Raw genomic sequence first — 15,282 nt, forward strand, 5'->3', positions numbered from 1 at the left:
CTATATGTAGTATGTTAACTACTAGGAAACTAACTTCCTAGTATACCAGGAAAAGGGAATCACCATTGTAACCTTTTAACTACCAGGGTCTAGTCTATTTCCAATCTTGAACTTCCCTTCAATTCTCTAATTCACAATATTGTAGACAAACTAAACTTGGACAGGAGTTGGTCTCTCTGGAGTTCTAGGTACAAATATTCAACTATCTATAGAACATCACTAGTTGAATCTCAAACTTAAGAAGGCCAAAGGGGAGGTCTTGATTTCTTCCCTCTGTTTTTCCCATCTCAATAACCGACTCCACATTACATCCAGTTTCTAAAATCTAAAACCTAGGAGCTATTTTTAATTTCTCCCTTTTCCCAATTCTCCAAACTCAATGCAAAACCAAGTTTTATTAAATCTTCCTCTAAAATACATCCTGGATCATTCCATTTCTTTCTATCTTTACTGACATATCTTAGATCAAGTCACTTACATCTCTCACTTGAACTGTTAAAACTGTCTCCAAACTGGTCTTCCTACTTCTTCCCTCCTCCAAACCCACCAGCACTTTAAATAGCAGCCAGAAAATAGCCCTTTAAAAATACTAAGTATAGCAAGCTGCACCACTACTTAAAACCTTAATTCTTTTCCATTCTCTGCTGAAATCCAAAACCTTTCCTATGGCTCATAGGACTCTACAAGGTCTGGCCTCAGTTTGCCTCTCCAACCTCATCTTGTACCTCCAACCTCCTCTTATTCACTTTACCCAGCCACACTGGGACTTCTTTCTGTTCTTCAAACCAGCTAAGCTTGGTCTGTCCTAGGGCCACTATACTTGCCATTTGCTCTGTCTGGAATGTACACGATGCAGATGTGTGCCTAGCCAGCATCCAATTGTCCTTGAGGTCTCAGGTCAAATATCACTTTATCAGAAAAAGCTTCCCTAAGCATTCCTGCACTCTCAGTTTCTCTCACGTTACTTTATTTCCATTACAGTACTTGGTATACTCTCTTTTCTCTCTCTCTCTTGTTTTAAGTAATCTCTACACTCAACATGGGGCTTGAACTCCTAATCCCAAGATCAAGAGTTGCATGGTTTACTGACTGAGCCAATCAGATGTCCAAATTTAGTGTATACTCTAAAAACACATCACGTATTAGATTATTTCCCCCATAACCTAAGCGCTATGAGAGGAAGAACCTAGTTCATCTTATTCACCTTTTATTCCCAGTGTCTAGAAAACATCCTGGCACTTAGAAAAAGGTAAGTCTTGACCTATTTATATTAGTGCATAACCTAGCAGACAAATCTATATATGAAGGCAGAGGCATCCTATGCTAGAAATACTGTGGGTACAAGTTAGCATGGAAAGGACATCTCTGGAAAATAGTCCCTGAACTAATCGCAGAACATTATAATGTCAATTCCTAGACCTAACTAAACAGAAACAACAATAGGCACATTTCTATGAAAGGCACAGTAGTTGCAATGTTTAAGTACATGAGTTTTGGGGTCAGATTGCTTGGATTTGATTTCTGTTGACTTTGGCACATTACCTTCTCTCTAATTCCTATTTTACAGATAACTGAGGCTGATAGCAGATTCTACTATCTTACAGGGCTGTTATGAAGATTAAATGGAAAAATAAAAGAATCTTGAGCACTTAGGCAACTGTCCAGCACACAGTAAACCCTGTCCAGCACACAGTAAACCCTCAAGAAATATGAGGTATTTGCTTTCTTCTTCCATCATCATCATCATCATGTACTTATCAACTAATTGTTGATGTTGATTGTTGATGTCCCACCCTAGTTTTATCCGTCCTATGCTTCACCCCAAATGCACTGATCTGTACTGCCTGAAAATGTTTCCTGCTTTCCTGGCCTTACACTTTTCTGACTCTTGGAACACTTTGTGTCTCCGCCTTCCTCTCCAGTTTCCACACAGAAATCCTATTTTCCATCTTTCAGGCCTAATTAATTTGCCATCTCCACCATGAAAACTACCCTCATTATATCGACCCTAAGTGATCTCAACAGCACTCTGTACCACTTTATATGATCTTTATTTGGGTCATGTACCTTATATTCCTGCTTCTTCAGAGCAAAACGAATATCTTATTCAAAATTCTATTCCCTATAGTTTCTATAGAGTATCGTGCCTTATACCATGCTCAAAACATAATTGCAGGTTGAATGAATAACATAACATACATTCTACTTACATATCAGCGGCAGTGTGATTACTCTGGAGAGGAAGGTTGAGAGTACAAGCAGGTTCAAGGTGATCAGCTGGTCCTTCTCGGTCTTTTGCTTGTTTAATCAAATCAAATAAAGGTGAATCCTATATCAAACCAGAGACATTAAAACCATGTTAGTAAGTATTATTTTCCCATGTACTTATCAAAATCATTTTGTCTGACATGGAAAGCACTACAAATTTAGTTACAATTGACAGCAGAAATTTAGAATTCAGATGAGATCCTTTTCTCCACTTAAAATACTAATAGCCAATTTTTGTTCTATAAATGTAAAGGACTAGAAAAATCTATAACCTCAAATGTTAACATTAGAAAAGAAATTAAGAGGAAAAATACACAGAAAAGACCCAAATAAGGTACAAAGACAGAAATAATAAAGACATGAGTATAATTTAATGAAACTAAAAACAAAGATAAAATATACGTTGATCACAAAGCTAATAATCAGTTCTCTGAATTAACTAGTAAAATTAAACAAACCTCCAGTCAGATTGAGAAAAACAAAAGAGACTGATGAACAGTATTTGGAGCAAAAAGTAGGACCATCATCAAAAAAATTAGAAAGATAATAGGGGATTATTATGAATAACTTTATGTCAATAAATTGGAAAACTTAGACCAAATGGAAAATTCCACAAAAAATATAAATGAACTAAAAAATAAAAAAGTAGCAATACTCCCCCAAACTATTAAAAACCCTAAATCAATAATTAAATATCTCCCTACAAGGATATCAAGCACCTTTGGTTTTACCAGTGAAATCTACCAGTCATTCAAATAACAGATGAATCCACTTTTACTCAAACTCTTCTGAGAATGGGAAAAGTGGAAACATTCTTGATCTCATTTTATGGGACTAGTACAACAGTGATACTAAAAGTTGTCAAGGACATCAAAAAGGCAATTATAGTCCATTCTTACTCATGAACAGAGATGTAAAAATCCTAAACAAGAAATAATAGCAACTCAAATCAGCAGTGACAAAAAGAGAATATATCGTTACCAAAGTTGAGTTTATCCATGTTGCAAAACCAGCTCAACATGAAAAGATTTATAATGGCATTCACCTCACTAATAAGTAAGTCAGAGGTGAAAAATCTTATCAAAATCAAGGAAGGAATAAGTTCTCATTTTAAAACCCATTTGTAATTAAAAGGAGGGAAGGACTTATTTCACTCAGCATAATCTCCTCCAGTCCAGTCCATGCTGATACAAAAGCTGGGTATTCATCCTTTCTGATGGAGACATAAGACTCCATTGTATATATGGACCATATCTTCTTTATCCATTCATCAATGGCATCTTGGTTCTTTCCACAGTTTGACGACTGTGGTCCTTGCTAGAGGAGATTATGCTGAGTGAAATAAGCCAAGCAGAAAGAGTCAATTATCATATGGTTTCACTCACTTGTGGAGCATAAGGAATAACATGGAAGACATCGGGAGATGGAGAAGTGAACTGGGGGAAATCGGAGGGGGAGATAAACCGTGAGAGACTGTGGACTCTGAGAAACAAACTGAAGTTTTGGAGGGGAAAGGGTGCGGGGTTGGATGAGCCTGGTGGTGGGTATTAAGGAGGCACGTACTGCATGGAGCACTGGGTGTGGTGCATAAACAATGAATCTTGGAACACACAAATAAAAAAATAAAATATTTTTTAAAAAGGAGGAAAGGAGAAGGAAAAGGAAAGGAAAGGAGGAAGGGAAGGAGAAAACTTATTCAACCTGGAATGGTAGGGTACTTCCTAATTTGATAAATGGCATATACAAACGTATCAAAACCCACAGCAAACATCATATGTAATGGTGAAACATTACAATCATTGCCCTTAAAAAAATAAGAGACAACAAAAGTATGCCTATTATCATGCTTTCTATTCAACACTGTTTGTGAGGTTCCAGCCAGCTCAACAATGAAAAGAAATAAAAGATTAAAGTATTAAATGAAAAAAATGACAATACCATTATTCACAACATGAAAAATAATCACACTTCTATATATCAAGCAAAAAGCTTGAAAGTCTAATTTTTAAAATAGCAATTATGAAAAGATAAGACTAGCAGTAAAAGTCACTAAACACTGATTCAAAATTTATGATTTTCTGAAGGTGACTGCTTATAAGTTCATAAAAAGGGAGCCCATACATGTTTTACTTTTTTAATCCTTGACCTAAGAACAAGAAGAAAACAGAGAGATTTCCAAAATGCTGGGTTTATATCAAAAGGGAAAGTGGTATAACAGTAAGTAAATACACAAAGCAATGTAGAAAATAAGTAGATTTTGTAAAAATACTAAGAATAGTTCATCAAAAGAAATGAAATCTTGCCATTTGCGACGACGTGGATGGAATTAGAGGGTATCATGCTTAGTGAAATAAGTCAATCAGAGAAAGACAACTATCATATGATCTCCCTGATATGAGGCAGTGGAGATGCAACATGGGGGGTTAAGGGGATAGGAGAAGAATAAATGAAACAAGATGGGATTGGGAGGGAGACAAACCATAAGTGACTCTTACTTTCAAACAAACTGAGGGTTGCTGGGGGGAGGGGGGGTTAGGAGAGGGAGAGGGGGGTTATGGACATTGGGGAGGGTATGTGCTATGGTGAGTGCTGTGAAGTGTGTAAACCTGGCGATTCACAGACCTGTACCCCTGGGGATAAAAATACATTATATGTTTACCAAAAAAATAAGAAATAAATAAAAAATTTTTAAAAATTAGGAAAAAAGAAAAAAAGAAAAAAGAAAATGGTAGTCACACTACATAAAAAAAAAAAAAAAAAATAGTTCATTCAGGGACGCCTGGGTGGATCAATGGGTTGAGCGTCTGCCTTTGGCTCAGGTCATAATCCCAGAGTCCTGGGACTGAGTTCTGCATCAGGCTCCTTGCTCACTGGGAAGCCAGCTTCTCCCTCTGCTGCCACTCCCCCTGCTTGTGCAAACTCTCAGTCTCTGACAAATAAATGAAATCTTCAAACACACACACACACACACACACACACAAAATGGTTCATTCAAAGAGATTATAACCTTACAATTTATATAAAATGAATTATTTATATCAAACAAAATTTTAAAATTATTAGAAATAAACACAGTATCTTTACAACTTTTTTTTTAAGATTTTATTTATTTAACAGAGAGAGAGAGATCACAAGTAGGCAGAGAGGCAGGCAGAAAGAGAGGGGGAAGCAGGCTCCCTGCTGAGCAGAGAGCTTGATGTGGGGCTTGATCCCAGGACCCTGAGATCATGACCTGAGCTGAAGGCAGAGACTTAACCCACTGAGCCACCCAGGCATCCATCTTTACAACTTCTTGATAAGGGAGGACTCTGTGGGTTTGACCAAAACCCAGAGGTCAAAAAGAAAAAGATGAATTGGTCTGGCTAAAAACTTCTATTTTGACTAAAATCACAATAAACTAGGTTAAGCTAAATCTTTAAAAATAAACGATACTGGATTTTTTTTCTACAAGCCCCATAATGTAATTTTTAAAAACATTTTTATTTATTTATTTATGTGTGTGTGTGTGAGAGAGAGAGAGAGAGAGAGAGAGAGAGAGAATGAGCAGGGGTGGGGGAGACAGAGGAAGAAGCAGATTCCACCCTGAACAGGGAGCCCAACGAGGGACTCGATCTCAGGACCCTGGGATCATGACCTGAGCAGAAAGCAGATACTTGACTGACTGAGACACCCAGAGCCATATAATGTAATTTTTATTATCAAATAATTCTTTCCTAGTCTTTCCTTTCATTAAGGGCACTCTGAAGTGCAATCTAAGTAAGCATGTTCATCGGAGTAAAGTATTGCTAACACCAGCTAATGCATGGATGTCATAGTCAGTGTTTTATATTTTCTAGCCACTGATAAATTATATACCAAATTATATACAAAATATATTTTTAACGAAAATAATGTAGGTATAAATCCACATATATTCAGCAGAAGTGGCCTGAACCCATATTTCTTTCAATGACATTTTAACAGACCCTAAGATTCACAAAGAAAGAGAAAATGAAAGAAGTCAGAGAGGGAGACAAACCATAAGAGACTCTTAATCTCAGGAAACAAACCGAGGGTTTCTAGAAGGGAGGAGAGTAGGAAATGGGGTGGCTGGGTGGCAGACACTGGGGAGAGTATGTTTTGTGGTGAGTGCTGGGTGTTGTGTATGACTAATGAATCACAGACCAGTACCCCTGAAACAAATAATACATTATATGTTCATAAAAAACTTCTTTAAAAAGACAAAGAAATGTGAATAAACTTGAGCCTTTAGAGGATGGTATGCTACTAATCAGGCGTTTTACTTTCTCTTCAGATTAGCACCAATTATATATACTAAAGTGAACACCTCCTCCAAGCATTAAGGTAGTATTTTTTTTTTACCAATAGTCTTTATGTTATACTCAAGTATCACTTTTATTACTGCATCTCCCCCAACCCAAGCGGTCACACAGATATATAAGAAATAGGTTTATGATAATGAGTATGTCATGATAATAGGAGGAAGTATAGTGCAGTGGACAGCTGTGAGATTCTGGAGTCATATGACATGGGTTCACATCCTGGCCCTTATTGGTTGCATGACTTTGAACAAGTTACTTAACACATTACGACACTTTTCTCAACTGTAAAGTGGTGATAGTAATGACAATACTTAAATTGCAGTATTGTGAGAATTAAGTGAATTAATAATAAATGTAAAGCATTTACAACAGAGCTGGACACAAGTGTGATGCAAACATTTGAAATTATTACGGTTAAGTTCTTACTTATGCATCTAAATAAATGCCTTTATACAAAGGAGAATGTATCTGTTCAACTGTATGAATGTCCACCTCACACATTCATACATTCCACCTTCCACCCAGTATTTGTTGTCTACTCTATAAGACACTCTATGGTAGGAGCTAAAAATCATAAACAATCCCCCAGCTGCCAGAGATTGGTGCACTTGAAGAATCATTTCAGAGGCATCTGTCCTCTTCCACCTAACTCAATGTTCAATTGATGTGTCTATGTGTAAAATAAACTTTAACAATCCTCTACCACCAAAGAACTGCTGCTCTTTTCTAGTTTTTCCCATATCATTATCATTCTTTATATACAGTTGTCCAAAGCAAAAAAGAGTCATCCTTAATTACTCTTTCCCTCAAACTCCACCATCCAATCCTGGGAAGTCATGTTGACTCTAACTTCAAAATACATCCCAAGTCTAACTTCTCATTATCTCTAACATTACTGTAGTCTAAGCCATTATTATCTCTTGTCTTGTACTACCACAAAGGCATCCTCCAATTGCTTTTCACACTTCCACTCTTGCTGTCTTCCAGTCTTTTCAATAATGCTGATGAACTACTCCTCGTACTCTCCACCCTACTCAAATCCTCCAGTGATTTTCCGTCTATACTAGAATAAATCCAAACTCTTTATCCCAGCTTTCTAAGCCAGGGTGCCTTGAGATCTGGCCCCCTTTCAGGCCTCACTTTCTACTACTTTCTTCCTTCCTTCCTTCTTCCATACAGGTCATCTTTTTGTTCCTTGGACACAGCACGATTCTCCCTCTCCCAGTTTTTGTATTTACTGTTTCCTCTGCCTGCAGTGCTCTTTACCAGAGCTTCCCATGACTCAACCCATTCCATTATTCACGCTGTATCCTCAGACAGCACCTCCTCTGAACATCCTGTCCAAGACAGTCATAATTCCCACTTGGTTGCTACTTTCAACTTTGATCTATTTTCTTCACAGTACTGATCATTATTTGAAATCGATTATGTATTTATTTGTTTACTTGTTTATTAACTTGTTTACTTGTTATTATTATAACTTCTACAGTTATCCTGTTCACAACAGTATCCCAAATGTCTAAAATTGCCTGGCACACAGTAGGGCCTCAATAAACATTTGTTGATAAATGAAAAGTGAGTAGGTAGAAGTGTTCAAATTTCTTTGAGGTTAATTCTGCCTTAATATATAACCTGGATCCTTTAAATAAATTATTTACTTACTCCTTTCCCCCCTCTTTTTCCTTTAAGCATTAGTCAAACACATATGTATGTGTACCTTATGCAAAGAAAATAAAAACATGAAAAATTATTTCAGAATGCCTATTATTTAGAAGACTTTTTTTTTTTTTTCAAAGTGAAGTGCAGTAGAGTATAGTGGAACATTTAGGCAATCTGTAGTAAAACTAAAAATTAGTTTTGTCTGTAAAAACTATATCCACTAAGCATCAAACATTTATTGAATATTTCCTATGCACCAGGAACAGATATGGCTCCTCCCTACATGGGGAGTCCATGGGAAGAGGCAGACAATAAACAAACAAGAAAATAAGTAGCTAATGACAGATTCAGAAAAATTCTATGAAACAACAGAATTTCTTATGAAGAATACACAAATGGATACCCTGGAGGGTGATTTAAGGAAGACATATCTGAGAAGGTAACACAGATGCTTAGACTTGAAGGAAGATAAAGAGGCTGTGCTTTGAGAGGAGCAACAGGCAGAAGTCTCCCAAGATGAAGGAAAATGTGCCGAGAAACTGGTATTATTTTAGGAAATCAAAAGAGGCTACGGGTACTAAGGTAAAGTGGTAGTGCAGTAATGGAGAAGCTGCTAGAGACAAAGGAAAACAGCAGCCTGATGATCCAAAATTATAAAGACCATGCTAAAAAGTCTGAATAAACTAAGAGAAATGGGACATCTATTACAATAGAAACTGTATTTTAGGATAGGAAATTTTCTTGTCATAAATCACTAATATAGATATAGCTAATTCAACTGTGTCTTGCTTCCTATTATACACATTCATATACATTCCTAGCATAGAACTGGAGTTCTAAAAATATTTGCTGAATAATTAAATGATTTATTGTTTGCCTTCAGGAATGTATTTCAGGTGCTAGAGGTCACCATAACTCATACTGCCTTAGCTTTGTTTCAAGTGGCAGAATTTTCTATCAATTTCCAACTTCCTAGCTCCAACATGCATGAAGAATGTGCCAGGCAGGTTTAGTACCAAGTTCAATGAGAGCAAACAACTTTGAAATCATATGCATATAACTCAGGAATTAATGCAATTGATCTGAAATTTAAAAAAGAAAAGCCTACTATTCATTAACTTAAGTCTTTAGCTTCCCCTTAAGCTGAGCCAAAAATATGAAATTACCAGTATACTCTGGGTTATTTTTATTTCAGCAGTAGTATGTTATCAGCCAAAATGTCTTTCAGCCTATCTTCTCTTCAAGAAAAAAATGTGTATAAGCAGTATAAAACAGGGCCAGGATTAGGGTCAAGCAAGAGAGGTATCTAGGATGCAAAATTTAAGGAGCCATCCACTTGCACTTGCATTGATCCTACTACGAAATTTTGCCCTTTGGGGCACTGAACACTAAACCAATAATGAAGTTAGTTAATTTAAGATACATTTGGCAAAACAGAATGAAATATCACTTTCATGGTTTGCTTAGACAAGAATTAAAGCACTTTCAATATACAGAAAAAGTCAATTCAAATGTATTATCTCATGTAATCCCCAAAATAAATCTGTGAATTAAGTGTTACCATTATTCATTTTATGGATCACAAAGCTTAGCTCTTTTCTAAAAGAAAACTATGGCTGCATACTATATGCTATGTTATGCACTAAAATTATTTTCAGAGTGTAGGGTAATAACATTTGAGTTTATAAATATAAAAACCAAAACTTTTAAAGCAATTTTTTAATAATAAAGAATAGAGTAGTTTCCTAGAACAAGTATCAGAATATGACTTACTAAAAATATTCTATTAATTAAACTATGGTTTTCCATCTTTATCCAAAGGATTTACTGAAAAAGAAATCTATATTAACATCCACTATTAACAAGAACAGCTACCATTTAGTAAATGCTTACTGCATGTACACATTTAATTTTCACAAAACCCTATGGGTATACTATCCCCCACTTGAGAGATAGAGAAAATGAGGTTAACAAAAGGATCTGAACTTGAACTCAGGCTCCAGAATCTGAGCTCTTACCCACTGACTAAATTATAATTTTCGTTAATTTCTTAGAGTAAAAGACAGCAGCAATTAAACAAGTGCATGAATTAATTTTACCAAGGCTAATCCTGGTATTACACTATTTAATAAAGTGAAATGTTCCTGGTAATCATTCTTCTAGCAGAAAACAACACAAAGTTATATTTAATTATTTAATCAGAGATGACTATCTACAACTTCTACAGTATTTTCTTAACATAATTACATAATCTACCAAACAGTGAGAGCTTACATAAAATATTAGTTTCCTTTCCAAGTTAACTGTTTGGTATAATAAATACCAAAACAATACAATGATGAACTATGAATCAAACTTTAAGCCTCTGCCTTCGGCTCAGGTCATGATCCCAGGTCCTGGGATCAAGTCCCACATGGGCTCTCTGCTCAGTGGAGAGCCTGCTTCCCCGCCTCTCTGCCTGCCACTCTGCCTACTTATGATCTCCGTCTGTCAAACAAATGGATAAAATCTTAAAAATAAAAATAAAAAAACAAAAGAGGAATCGGGTATGAAAGCTTGTGAAAGGAAACTAGCATGTCTGAATATAATGAAAATCAAGGATGTTTTGTCAAACTTAGAAGAAGTAGAGGGTTATGACTGAACAGAAAAGCACAAGATGGAGGGATGAAAATTCAAAGGTGAGGAATAAACATGTTTGCTATGCTGAAGTGAGGAATCATCAAATTATCTACTAATACTGCTGATAACAAGGATTTATAAAAAAGTAAAAGAACAAAAACACATATCCTATGATTAAATAATCATAAAAAAAGTCATCTTTTTCTCCAAATGATTCCTGCTTTAACTAGGGCCTCTCTACCAGAGAATAAAAATCACCAGATTTTTACCTTTGGGAATCTACTTAGTACCTTTTACCTACATATATTATTCCATGACAGGAAATATTGCAGCAGGTTTAACCTATTCATAGCACCAAAGTTTTGTGTCAAAAATCATTTAATGACTAGACATTGAATTGTTTTCAAGAAAATAAAACAAACTTAGAAATTTAAGCCAACACTATTGAGGAATTTCACTGGTCTTGGGCTTTGCTGCTTCCCCTCTAGGTGGGCATACTCTTGAGTTCTCAGAATTTCATAATCCTTAAAGTTTCCAATCTAAAATTGAACTAGATCTGAGTCATTATATAGGCTTGGGCCTAGGCTCCCTGCAATCAGTTTTTGTTGATACACACATTTATTATTTCTACACCTACCCTGGCTTTGGAAACCCCTTGGCCATTCTTATCCTGAAGCCTTAAAGTAAGGGTTAGCCAAATATGGGCTCAATAATTACTTGACATGTAAATGTAATGTAAGGTTCTACAGGCACAGCTTAGTTTCAGCACATGAGTATAGCCATGCCAACTTAATTTTTGTACTTAATTTCAATGAAAAAAGTCTACAAAGTAACTATGAGATAGTAAAACTGATTGTTAAACTTTAAAATCTGTGCATTCAAACACACTGTTAAATTATGTATGTCTTTAAGTGTAATAAGAGTGCAGAATCTCTAATCATTAATTTCAAGTCTGGACCATCAATGGCCTAGATCATCCCTAGAATGACTCAATTATATTTTATAAGGTAAATGCTTACTTTCTTTTTTTTTTTTTTTAAAGATTTTATTTATTTATTTGACAGAGATCACAAGTAGGCAGAGAGGCAGGCAGAGAGAGTAAGAGGGAAGCAGGCTCCCTGACGAGCAGAGAGCCCGATGCAGGACTCGATCCCAGGACTCTGGGATCATGACCCGAGCCGAAGGCAGCGGCTTAAACCACTGAGCCACCCAGGCGCCCAAATGCTTACTTTCTTATATAGCTTCTAATTGAGCTGGAAGGCAGCATATGTCAGAGTCCCCACACAAGCTTTATTTAACACACAGGTTAGATTTCTCCTCAACCCCTAAAATTCTGATAATGTCAGGAAGGGAGAATATCTCCATTTTGGAAAAGCTCCTCCACAGATCCTAATGCAATCCCACCATTCTAGCTTCCTCCCACCTGACCCCCTTGTCATGTCTCCCTTATATTTATCTCTCCTCTGCCACTCCTTTAAGAACTAACTTTAGTTTTCTAATTCTGATAAAAATTTCTAAAAACTGACTCACTCATTCTTAAATGGCAATACTATTTTAACAACTCTATTTCTTGCCTTCTTAGGTTTCAAAGGGCATCCTTTCAACCAGTCCCTAAATTCTATTTTCTTGAATACTTATGACCCAGATTAATTTGAGATCAGTCAGATATAAAAATACAGTTTCTATTGTGAAACTCAGAAATTCCCTAAATCATAACATAGTCAGTCACTGACAGAATACTTTTGGTTCTCATTTTCCCAACATTTGGGCTAAAGTGATGATAAGGTAAGAAGACAGAATATTATAAACATTTCATTAACTTTATGAGAAGTAATCTTTAATGCCAGACCCACAGTGAAAATCTGTTGTCTAGTAAGAATAACACACTGTAGACTAAGAACTGTGATCTTTCTTCCATTGTGTCTTTTCTTGATAATTAATGATTCTAAGTCATTACCACATACTTCATAATAATATTTTACTTCCTTCACTACCAAAATTCTGTCTTCTTTATTCTCTCAATTTAAAAATACTTACTGAGCATCTACTATATGCCAAATTCTTGCAAAATATTTTACAAACATTATCTCATGTAATCCTCATAGTATATGTATCAAATGCATACTATTTATTATCCCCCATTTTATCGATAAAGAACCTGAAACAAGAAGTTAAGAAATCTGCCCCATGTCATATGGCTAATGAATGGTGGAGCCGGGATTTAAACCCGTCTGTTTCAAGAGCATGTGCTGTTTGCTCCTACACTATGATGTAAACCATGTTCATTTGCCCATTTTCTCTTTATTCTTTGTGCCTGTCATGCTTTTAGCTGTGTTCCCATGGTGTTGCCTTCCCCTACAATTAGTTCTACTCCCCATAATTCCATCTACCATTTATTCATTCATTCCACAAATACTCACATTCTATGGCAGGCACTATAGACACTGAGAAGAATAAAACATTAATGACAGTACATCCCCACATAAGGTTTTTGTGAGAATTAAATAAACAACACAAAGGGTTTGATACAGTACATGGCACATAATAAGCATTCACTAATTCTGCCCTTAAAGACTCTACAGATTTACCGAATGACAGGCATAGCACCGGGCACTTTATTTATTTCTTCCCACAACAAACTGTAAGAGGAAGGTACTATTTTTTATGTCATTTTACAACTGGTGAAAGGTAGACTAGGATTAAGCTGTCCAAAGGGACAGTTAGTAAGTGGTGTATCCAGGACTTGGTCACAGGTTTTCTCACTCCAATGCCCGGGTTTTTAATCTTTATGCTACAGTCTCTAGTCTAATGAAGGAAACAGATAAGTAAATAAAAAATAGCAATCCAGAGCAGTAAATTCCATAATCAAAGGACACACAGGGTATATACATTTGAAATCAAGAGAAGAATATCAAATCTAGATTAGGTACATTGGGGGAAAACATCCTAGAAGAAGGTTAAGCCTGATTTGAGTTTAAAAAAAAAAAAAAAGTCATTTCAAATGGAAAGCAGAATAGATGGCTCAGAAACTATGAAAATATGGCCCTAAAGAAACTTCACGTAGCTCCCATAAAATGAGGAAAATAATACTCCCTCATAGGGTTGGTTGTTATAACAATTAAATGAGATGGTAAGTATAAAGTACTCAGAATGGCACTGGGGCATAAGTCCTTAAGACTGAGATGATTCATTACATAAAGCTGAAACACAGATTTTATAACAAGGAAAGAGTAGGGGATTAAACCAATTAAAGGATTTTAAGCAGGTGACTAACAGGATCCAGATGGGACTTTTTAGACAGCTATAAAATAAAATCCCAGTGCCTAGAACATGATGGATACTCAAATATTTCTAGAATGTTATACAACATAGACATATCAAGGGTTAAATTAAAATACAGTAAAGCCACTAAGAAGAAAAGTGGTATGATTTGCTTTCTAATTGCCGTTAAATATCACCTGTGGCAGCCATCCTACAAGATCACCCCAATAATCCCTACCACTGGGTTATGTATATACTTGTGAAGACGACTCCTATATTGTACCAGGGTTAGTCTGTCTGTCTGGTCAATGGCATATGGCAGAAGTGATGGCATGTCGCTTCTGAGTTAGTTTATAAAAAACCTGCAGATTTAGGCTCCTGGAAGTCCCATGGAAAAAGGTCTACGTGGAAAACAAAGGAAGTCTCTGGCTAGCAACCAGTGAAGAAGAAGGCATGCCAACAACCATGTGAGTGAACTTGAAAGTAGATTCCCAACTCCAGCAAAGCCTTAAACTGACTGTATCCTTAGCTGACAATTTGAGGGTCTCTCCTGAGTGAACAGGAACCAAAACCACAGAGCTAAGCCACTTCCAGATTTCTGACCTTCAGAAATTGTATGAGATAAAACTTCACTTTTTAAAAATTAAAGTTTTTATTTATTTATTTGTGGGAGAAAGAGAATGCACACAAGCAGAGGGAGCAGCAGGCAGAGGGAGAGGGAGAAGCAGACTCCCTGCTGAGTCCCAATGTGGAACTTGACCCCAGGATCCTGGGATCATGACCTGAGCCAAAGGCATATACTTAACTGACTGAGCCACACAGGCATCCCCAAACTTTAGTTATTTTAAGTTGCCACATCTTGTGGTAATTTCTTACATAGCAAATAGGTAATTAATATAGAAACTGATTTTTTTTTTAAAGATTTTATTTATTTATTTGACAGAGAGAGAGATCACAAGTAGGCAGAGAGTCAGGTAGAGAGACAGGAGGAAGTAGGCTCCCTGCTGAGCAGAGAGCCCCATGCGGGGCTCGATCCCAGGACCCTGAGACCATGACCTGAGCTGAAGGCAGAGGCTTAACCCACTGAGCCACCCAGGCGCCCCTAGAAACTGATTTTTTAAAGGACTATAAAAATATTTAGTGGAATACTTAA

The 15,282-nt window shown here is 36.3% G+C and overlaps 1 protein-coding gene across 1 annotated transcript in view; it reads right to left on the bottom strand.

The window, feature by feature from the left end:
• RB1 (RB transcriptional corepressor 1) overlaps window positions 1-15,282 on the bottom strand; it is a 163,976-nt gene that overhangs the window by 25,025 nt on the left and 123,669 nt on the right. The window contains exon 18 of the mRNA XM_045977933.1: window positions 2,211-2,329. Coding sequence (XP_045833889.1) covers window positions 2,211-2,329 — 119 coding nt within the window. The remainder of the gene's footprint in view (window positions 1-2,210; window positions 2,330-15,282) is intronic.

The sequence above is a fragment of the Meles meles genome, chromosome 14 (genome assembly GCF_922984935.1).
Source record: "Meles meles chromosome 14, mMelMel3.1 paternal haplotype, whole genome shotgun sequence".
Taxonomy (NCBI): Eukaryota; Metazoa; Chordata; class Mammalia; order Carnivora; family Mustelidae; genus Meles; species Meles meles.